This window comes from Onychostruthus taczanowskii, unplaced genomic scaffold (genome assembly GCF_017590055.1).
Source record: "Onychostruthus taczanowskii isolate IOZ18803 unplaced genomic scaffold, ASM1759005v1 scaffold4, whole genome shotgun sequence".
NCBI classification, from domain to species: domain Eukaryota; kingdom Metazoa; phylum Chordata; class Aves; order Passeriformes; family Passeridae; genus Onychostruthus; species Onychostruthus taczanowskii.
Window position 1 is genome coordinate 24,427,825 of NW_024501459.1, and position 10,532 is coordinate 24,438,356.

Sequence of the window (10,532 nt, forward strand, 5' to 3'; positions counted from 1 at the left end):
AATTTGGAGTGTATTAAAGGTGAAAAATTAAAATACATGTCAAAATATTAAATGTACATATCTAGAATCAGATTTTTCCTTTCAGCTACAATCAGGACATATGAATCCCGCTTTAAAGAATGAATAGCCTTTGGTAATGACTCAAAGCTTGCTGCAACACTTAAATAGTGGGCAGGGCCACTCACCTGCCTCAAACTCAGTGCTTTTCACTTTGAAACCCTGCAAGTTACTTCTGCAGTTTTAGGTGGGTGGATCACAGATCAGGAAACTAAAAGCCTGACCTGCTAACAGTGTTATCCCTAAGACTCAAGTTTTGTAACTTAAATAGGATCTTTTAAGAAAAATCTCTTGCATACAGAAAGCCTTTAAGGGAAGTTCAGATGTGAAAGAAGGAAGGATCAGTCTATAAACAGTACATCAGCCTGCAGCAGAAATAATTTTTAGATTCAAAACTGATTAGCACAAATCTGATCATCTGTGTTCTAGTGTGAAAGAAGCCATGCTGCCAAAAACAGACAAATTATCTTCTAAGGTTTCCTGTTCATACTCCCAATTTTCTCCCATAGTTCTCTAGTCTTGCCTTAATTTCATCCTGGGAGGAATGCCCAGAGCTTATCCTATCTCTACTGCGATCTCTCAAGCCTCCTTGGTACAAGAGGAGGAGAAAGAATTCCAGTACCCAAATTGTCAGGCACAATAGAATCAGAAGAAAATTCAGCTAACTGGGCCAAGTGAATTTTTGTTGTTTCCATACATTCCTATGTCAGAAGAAATGCCTGGTACCTCTTTTGCAACAAGACAACTAGAGACAACATGACAAATGGCAAGAATCTAAAAATAAAAATCCCCAGAAAAAGTGATGAAAAATTGTAGCTATACACCTCTACCATTTTCTATTAAAGAAGCAGATGTCATGCATGCACGGAGCACAAACAGGTTTGTCTTTCAACACATGCACATGTAGGGAGAGAAACGTGCCTGGCATGGGGAGAACAAAATTCCAATACTTTTTCCAGAATATATGAAAAGTTCTGCTTCATATACATTCTGGAAGGGACAAAAGTAAATGTGCTTTTGTAAGATGTTTTTTCAGCAAGACAGCTGGGGAATCATTCACACAGAATTAATGCATATACAACAAACAAGATTTCATCTTGCTCCCAATTTATTTTTTTTAAGCCAACAGGTCAGTTTGAGGATTGATAGCAAGTACATTAGTGCAACACATCACAATGGATTTAAGACACAACACCTTAAAACAGATTTCCAAGTATCTTAAAACCAAACACTCCAAAGATCAAAATGCATATACGTGTGCAGACACTCATGTGCCAGATTGAGTTGTTGAAGGGAAAGAAATTCTACAGACTTCTTAGAGAGTTTTTCATCATCCACTTTTTACTCATAGATCTTCTACACAGATTTTCCAACTGCAACATTTTACATGGACTTTCAGCCTATTTCTCTCTCCTTTAAGAAAGGATTAGTAACACAGATCATGTGATTCATCACGTACTATCATATAAAAGACCTTTAAAGTACCTCTCCTAAAGACACACCTATTCCACCATGAAACTAGCATAGTTCCCTTTTCTTATTGTTTCCTTTCCTTTTTTTTTTTTTTTTTTTTTTTTTTTCATTTCTCCTCCTAGAAGCTAGTCAAGGAAGTATAAGAAATTTCCTTTAAGGTAACTACATGGCCTTGAATACTGATTTTCTGTGTGACTTCCTCTAAGTAATTACAGCATTAACTTAAACAATCTTTTGGTAGGTTTGTTCCATTTAAATCTGAAAGCAAATAATTTAGATAGTTTTACTTGAGCATCTTTCTAGCTGATCCTGTACCTGTCTTGGTTTGACCATCTGCATCATATATGTGTTCAGTGCTGAGTGTTACACACTGTTAGGTCTTGTTTAGACAAGAAAGTTTTGCTAGTTTGATTTGCATCAATTTTAAAGAGGAATAGTTAAAGTGGTGCAAGTCCCTGATTAGAATTCATATCCCAGTTGAGTAGTGACTTACACTGGCTTAGATTAAGCTGATTCCTAACTAAGACAATGAAAAGTGAACCTTGATCTTTGTGCAGAAATATTAATGAGAATGCAGTGCAAATGTACAACAATTTGTGGCATTTCTAAGTTACCCTTCCAAGTGAATATTCACCACTCTGGTGTTTCATAACACTGTCTAAAATATGCACATGTGGTTGCAGAAAAATAACCTTGTATTAAATACAGCTTGTTTCATAAGAAAAAGGTTTTTCTATGAAATATGAAACCATTTCAATTTCCTTTTCCTGATCAAACTTCAACCCCTTAACAAGAGAGCAAATTCTTATGCTACTGGGAAGACTTTTACACCAGGGCTGTTTATTCAAGACACTTGAGCTGCTGGTGTTAAAGATGAGTTCACAGCAAACTTAAACCATGGTACTGGTTCTAGAAGGTCCTCATTTACTAGCTCTTCCTTGTCTGCAACTGTTGCAAATACAGACAATAAGACTGAACTAAGCTAAACTGTAAATTGAGATGAATACAAGTATCATGGGTAAGTATCTTCATTTTTCAGATTTTGCTAGCAATAAGTCATGCAAATGACCCTGGTTTTGAAAACAACAAGTTTATCCAAAAATTTTGTTAATTTTGGCAAAATAACAAAATTAATTGTTTATTAATTAACATTTAATTTTGTTAATTAACATTAATAAACATTAGCACTGAAAAACAAGGTATTCCTCACTGGTCATGAGAATCCATACAAGACTCAGTTCCTTGTAGATGGATACAGGCTGGGGCAGCAGCTGCTTGATGGGTTTTAAAAACCCTGCAAGAATGAGGACTGTTCTGTGAGCAGGACACAAATAACCCATTTAGTCAACTGCAACCTTTGATATTCTAGGCTTTACAGATGCACATTCATTGTATTTTCTTATTTTTATGAAGTACTTTAGTTACTTATAGTTACTTGCCTTCCAAATGATTTTTAATCTCACAATTTTCTGCAAATATTGGAAACATTATTACAATACATACACTGTTAAGAGCACAAAATACCTTCCACAAGAAAGACTCCAAAAGTAACACAAAAAATAACATATTAAGCCTCCCAACAGCATTGTGAAATTGAGTAGTAGTGCTATATCTGTATTAGAAAAGGGAAACTGGAATACTTAAAGTTTACAATTTCCTAGCAGTCAAGTGAAGGCCCTAATACAGGCATGTACAGAAGTAAAGCTTAAATCCATCACACTTAACTGAGGAATTTAAATCAGGAAGCAAGCTGCTCAGGATTTTCCCGGGGTCAGTGAAGAGAAAGAGGGACTTCCACAGAACAGTTCAGACAGGTGAGTATTCCTCTTGGCTTGCTACTGTCTCTCGACACAGCACTAAGAGATTCCCCACAGCAAAGAAAAAACTATTTGGGTAACTGGCATTCTCCTGGAGAAGCTGGCAGCCAGTGACTTGGATAGGTGCACTCTTTGCTGGGTTAAAAACTGGCTCTAAGACAGGGCCCAGAGCAGGATAGTGAATGGTGCTACTTCCAGCTGGTGGCCAGACAATCATACGGTCCCCAAGGTTCAGTATTGGCCAGCCCTATTTAATGACTTTTTAAATTAACTGGATGAGGGGATGGAGTGTATCCTCAGTAAGTTCACAGACTGCACTAAGTTGAGTGGGAGTGCTGATCTGCTGGAGGGTAGGAAGTTTCTGTAGAGGGATCTGGACAGGCTGGATCCATGGACCAAGGCCAAAGGTATGGGATTAAATAAGGCCAAGTTCTGGGTCCTGCCCTTGGGTCACAACAACCCCCTACAGTGGAAAGAGTGGCTGGAAAGCTGCCCAGTGGCAAAGGACCTGGGGGGGCTGGTTGACAGCTGCTGAATGTGAACCAGTGCATGCTTGGATGGCCAATGGCGTCCTGGCCTTGATCAGAAATAGTGTGGTCAGCAAAATTAGGAAAGTGATTGTCCTGTACTGGGCACTAGTGAAGCCACACCTCGAGTGCTGTGTCCAGTTTCAGGACACTCAATTCAAGAAGGACAGTGAGTGGCTGGAGCAGGTACAGAGAAGGGCAACAAAACTGGTTTAAAGATAAGTTTGAAATATAGTATAAAGGTAAGTTGTATGAGGAGCTGTTGAAGGTGCTGAGGTTGTTTAGCCTGGAGAAAAGGAGGCTAAAGGGGACCTTATCATTCTCTACAGCTATGTGAAAGGAGGTTGTAGTGAGGTGGGGGCTGGCCTCTTCTCCCAAGCAGCAAGTGACAGGACAAGAGAAAATGGCCTCAAGCTGTGCCAAGGAAGGTTCTGGTTGGATATCAGGAAAATAATTCTTCATTGAAAGGGTGGTTAAGCATGGGAACAGGCTGCCCAGGGAGTTATTGGAGTCACTGTCCAGGAAGATGTCCAAAAAATGACTGGATGTAGCCCTTAGTGCAATGATTTAGTTGACATGGTGATGTTTGGTTCAAAGGTTGAACTTGATCTTGGAAGTCTTTTTCAACCTTAATGATCCTGTGATTCTGTAATTCTAAGTTTGGGTGGGATGATGCAGGCCTGCAATACCCAACCTCATTACTTTTCCCCCAGTGGTGGTTTTTTCCCCCCAGGACACACAGCACTGTGGAGTAGGTTGCTTGGTTGAATGGGAACTATGAGTTCTCAGCACCCTGAAAATAAGATACCATTTACTCTGTATCAGTTTCATTTAGAAAAGCTCTGAGTGCTCCAAATGAGATCTCCCACTGGACATCTCAGTTGGACAATTCTGATGACTAATAAATGTAATATTTTATTGTTACCAGAAATTTCCTAATTATGCCTGTCATCACTGTAAATAAACACATTCAGTTCCTACTGAAAATTATGTTAAAGCCTTCCCTCCAAGCATGGGAAATATTTTTTTAAGTAATTTGCTACCAAATGTGGCAACATGTGAAACTGTCTTTCAGTCTAATTCCCTGAGTCTTCTGCTTCTAAGAAAACTTAATTGCCATATAAATTATTCTCCAATAATATAAAGCTTTCAGGCATTTCCACATTTGAAGTATTGCCTCTTTCTTGTGGGTACATCAGAATATTCCAAGGACTTGAGCAATTTGACTAATAAAGCTTTGAAAAGCAGGCATGTTTTTGGCCAATAGATTTTTGGGGGAAAATAAGCAATTTTGGATTTACACTCAAACATTGATTTTCTTGGAGCAAGTTTATTTCCATTAAGTTATTTTTACACCTTAAATTTGGATTTTATATCTATATATACACATATATATACTTGCTCATTGAGTAGTACACTAAGAAATCCCACCAATTTGTATTCCACCCTTTGTTTCACAACATTTGTGGGAACTGCACTTCAAATATCACTAGGATGAGACTGTTCTTTGGATATGAGAATTCATTGACCCCAAAGCAGAAGGGAGGACCCAGATTAACAAGCAGCCTCTGTGTCTAAAAAATAAATACAGGTTTGAGCTGGACACCAAATAATGTCCAGTTTTGGATGCAACTTCTCACTGTTTTATCTCTGTCTACCTTGAAAAAGGAAAGATTTACTGGAAAACCATTCTTTACACAGCTCTGTTAGAAATGCTCATACATGCAGAATAGCAGGTTCCAAATCCATTGGCCACCTTTTGTTTTTGAGAGTTTTCAGGAATCCATCATGCATCTCCTGGTTGCATTCAACACCCAAATATCATGTGAACTTTTAGGTCACATGTTACATTGCAAAATGGCCAATGAAACATAAATAAAATGGAACTTTTAACATTTCTTGTGACAGTTCAACTCATGAAAATTGGTTTCTTAATATGAAAAAAATTCACACACACACAGTGACCATCTCCATCTTTATATTAACATAAATTTTCCTGATAGGACATGATTACAGCTCTTTAGATCTGTACTGCTCAGAGTAGGCTCTGTGACATTTTCACTCAACTTGCTGTGTCATATTTCCACTCTGCTTCACAGCAAGAGTGACAGGTAAGGGACTTTCCCATCTTCAGCAAACCATATAAAATCCAAGGCAAAAATCAGCCACTCCACACATATAAGCATATTATATTTCATTGCAGAAAACAGTAGTTAAGCCCTGATGGTAAAGACAGCACAAAGGGCCAGACTTTCAGTGGAGCCACAGCACACAGTGACAGACACCGGTCTTTCCAAAAGCCATTTGTTTCTACATAATGACTGGCCCCCTCAAAACCTAGATCCTTTACCTGTTTAAAACCTAGGTGAGCACTTGTGTTGTTACTGTTGCAAAATAAGGAAGTCAACAAAGACCACAAAAATAATTTATTATGTTTATTCTAAGAATGAACTTTAGACTATCAAATGGTTACAGATATCCCAGAAAAAGTGCTCATAATTTCTTTCTTTAGTGACTGAATAAAGACAATAATTTCATACTTCCTCAGTTGTAGCTGGTAAATAACAGCAAGGGTACTTTGAAGGGAGAGAAAGTGAGTTGAAGCTGCTTTTTGTTTGTTTGTTTGTTTATCTACCTTCTTGTAATACTTGTATGTGTTAGCTTCTAATAGTATGCTATCATTAAGCAATATTTTTAAGCTTTTATAGTACTCTGCTTAAATAATGAGTGAGAAGAAAAGAAGCAGCGGATCATGTAAAACTCACTCACTATGGTTATAACAATTATTATTACCATTTAGATGTCAGGAAAAGTATATGGAAGACTCATCTATAGAGCTATCCTGAATGTACACTGAGTCCATCCATATTGTAAGTTCAGCAAGCCAACAGCAACTTCCTAAGCAAGACATGATGATAACATTTCATGTAACTCCTCTTTGGCAATACTTAGACACTGCAACTAAATACCAAAGAGTGTCACGTGAGCCAGTCAGTTACTGCAAGAAAGAAAATGTGATGAACTGTTTGTTTTGAACTATCAGTATAAACATATTGCAGAAATGAAACCCAAGCTTAAACAATGGGGAAAGTTATCTGGTATTAAAATAAACAGTTCTAGGAAAATCTCTAAAAATGTTTACCAACTCATCTACTTCCGTGGAGTTTCTGCGCAGAGCATTTTGCCATGTCCCTGGTTTGTCAACCAACCCCAGTTACACTGATTATAGATATGCAAATTATAATGGACAAGGCTGGGCCTTAATTGCCTATAATTGGCTCCCCAAGCATAGGCATTTTTATCCACAATCAAGCTTATAGAGCATCAAAGAAAGAATTTTGCATTAAGAAAATAAATTATTTTTTTACAGAAAAGCATACTTGTTTTGCTTCTAAAAATCTGATAGTTTGGATACTAAATAACAGTTTTAAGTTAAAATTTAAGCAAGCCATGATTCTAACAAAATTTCAAAGTAAGTATTTTTCAAATATCAGAGGGGAGCATTTGCGCTCAGAAGATAATTCACTTTGCCAAACACTGGCTATGCAAATTTTTATTGGAAGTTATATATGTATTACCTGAAGTAATAAACAAAACTCCTTTATGTAAATCAGACTATTTCTAAAATTCTTAAACATTCTTTCTGATTATAAGTATTCTCTTCCAGTAGAAGACCTGCAACTGTTAATTTGTCTTTAGTTCATTCACAGCAGGTGCATTGTAAAATGCTGCCTAGTGTAGAAAGTTTAGGGGGAAAAATAAATGCAGAGTATAAAAATGAGATGGGAGATACCTACGTAATATATTCATTACACTGAGCATTATGCAGGTTTTGAAAGGAAATGAGTTATGGCTGAGATGCTTTGTAGTGGCAACAGCAACAAAGCAAATTCTGTATTCAGAGATGCTATAAAGGAGCTGCATCAGCCTCATTTGTTCAGAGTGAGACATGGTCCTTCACACAGAGAAACAGGTCCTTTCATTCCAAGGAAAACTGACACATGGGGCTACATGCATAATCCCAGTTTTATGCTAACCCCTGGGAGCTGGGCACTGGGGGCTGGGAGGGAAAGGAGGAGGGGAATAGCTCTGCCCTCAGCCAGTTTTACAATCATTGCAGAAGAAAACAGCCCTAATATAAACCCTTTTCACTGGGCTTCCTACCTGTTTAATCACTTCTCTCCAAAGTGTGAGAGGACTAACCCTCAGACATTCACACTCCAGAGACTCATATTTCCTCATGATCACTGTGCAACAGTGATCTTAGTTCAGTCTCTAGTGGACAAACACAGAATAAGTTAAGCCTTAGGAGCATGATTCAGCAGGCAATTTCCTCAAGTAAAATCATATGTGTATAAAAACAGAAAACAACTTTCCTCTTTTTAGTGCTTGTCCCAGCCTGCCAAGGCACAGTAAAATAATTTCTTTTCCTCTACATAAAGCATATCCACTTATTTCCAGCCTTATATTCCCCAAGGCAGATCAAGACATTAAAAAATGAGAGAAGTAGTCTGTAAATTAAATGCTTGGTTATATTTTCTACACAGAATCTTTTCTCTCTTGCTATGGCCAGATATGCAAGAGAACAAATAATTTACCAAAAACTTAGGAAATCCTCTCTCTAGTAGAGTTAGGGGGGTGGCGGGTGCTGGACCTGTATACGTATTTAACATAATTATGCCTTTTTAACATATTTGTGTCTTATGTACTGTCTGGGTGAAACAAAACTTGTAAATGAGACAGATTGGCACCAACTATGCTGATATGAAGTTTCAGCCCAGCTAGTAGAGTCATTAGAGTTGTATTGATGTTCATTCTTAGTATGAACTTGTGTTGGAGTTAAATCCTGTATCTCTTGATACATAGAGAAGTTTTCTTGTACCAGATTACATGACTAGTTGCATCACTCAATTGTGCAATTTTCTAAGTTTTGCCAGGTCAAAATGGCAGCATGTGAATGGTAATATCACAAATAGCTATACACAGGCTGTTTATTTCTTTTAACTGGTCAGCTACCTCAAAGTATTTTCTTTAGCAAGGTATGGACAATATCTTTTCAAGACATGTAATTTTACACACATGAGTAATCATGCTAAGGTGACTGTGACTGCTTATATGAGTGAAATTTTTCACATATTTAAACCTTTCAGACCCAAACTTCATAAAAATAATTACTTCTATTAAGTTACTGCAACACCTTGAAACCCATTTTCCCCTTTCTAGGAAAGAATGCACATATGCAAACACAAATTGAAGCAGGCTGTCAAGACCATGTATTCAACATGGTTAAAAATGTTTTCTGTGAAGTTTTAGAAGTGTGAATACCTACATATTTTCCTGTTTCTTTCCAGCAATCAGCTGGGTAGAATAGTATTACAGGATCTGTTTATGGAGGAACTAGGATATTCTTAACCCAGTGCCCTTAAATGCTGATTTTTTTAAATGCTCCCTTTTGCTGTCACAGTAGCAGGTATCCTGCATGACATCTGAGCTGAATCTGTAAACTGTAAGTAGAGCTTATAAGAACTTAGTAAGTTCTGTCTGTAGAGTCCCTGGAGGATTTTTGTGTTCTCCGACTCACATGCATCCATAGTTTCTTGAAAAAAAGCCTTAAGAAGTCACATCTTTCAGTAAAGTGAAGAAAATTCAGCTCCCAAAAGCAATGTCCCTAGGAAGGGTTCACTCTGGCTAAAACATTTCTCTCTTACACAGCCAAGAGCTGTATCCATCCTTTTTAGTTCTGTTCTCATAGAAACTAATGAAAACTTTGAACAGCATAAACATCCCCCCAAAAATCATTTAGTGAGAAACAAAAAAAGAAGCACTTACTTTTTGCAGCCACTGAGTGTAATTTTCCATCACATGTTCCAGATGTTGCAGTTTCTGGGAAGAGAAATCCTGTTCCACGTGAGGAGCATCTCTCTGAAGAGCATTTGTGTTGTACTGGTCTGTTGTGCTTTCACGACAGTTCCCGTCCTGTTCTGGCAGAATGAAAGTGTAGGTGCACTGCCCGTGCTGCACCCGGTTAAATCTTCTCCCACTGCCTTCTGGACCCCGACGCTGGCTAGTACAGCCTACAAGAGCAAGAATCACTGCCAGGAAAGCAAAGGAAAAGAAAACTGACATGTTACTATTACTTTCCTTTCCTGCTTTAAGAAAAACTTTTTCTTCCTCTTTCTTTAAATTTGTTCTTAATTTCCCTCAAAGTCTTTGGAAAAAGGAGCGGAGCAGCACACTTTAACAATCAAGCTTGGATAAACTGTTTTGTTTTTTTTTTTTTAAATTTCACTGTGAGGATAGCTTCCTTAGTTAAAATTGGGAATATTTATTGCATAGTAGCTAAGATTTATTGTTTCCTCTCTGTTACAGTCCAGCATGTAGCCTGCTTTAGTCAGCTGCATATGCATATCCCAGTCTCTTTCCCCTACACTATCTGCTGCAGAACTGCTATTTTCTCTCAGGCTTCAGTGAGTTTTATTAAGGTTGCACTTTCAAGCCAAGCTGGAAGCAAGCAGCCTTTCACAAGATGACTTGACAGGAATGCGTGTATGAGTGCGCCCCTATGCTAAGGATGGCTGATGGCTCAGTACAGAGGGATCATCTTACAAACTGGCTGGATGCATGACCTCAATCATGCATGTCTGCCCAGCCCCTGCTG

General features: G+C 38.0%; 1 protein-coding gene across 1 annotated transcript in view; it reads right to left on the minus strand.

Annotated features, from left to right (window-relative positions):
* Positions 1-10,000, minus strand: part of ANGPT1 (angiopoietin 1) — a 152,986-nt gene extending 142,986 nt beyond the window's left edge. Inside the window, exon 1 of the mRNA XM_041412793.1 lies at positions 9,704-10,000. Coding sequence (XP_041268727.1) covers positions 9,704-10,000 — 297 coding nt within the window. The remainder of the gene's footprint in view (positions 1-9,703) is intronic.
* Positions 10,001-10,532: the final 532 nt, after the last annotated feature.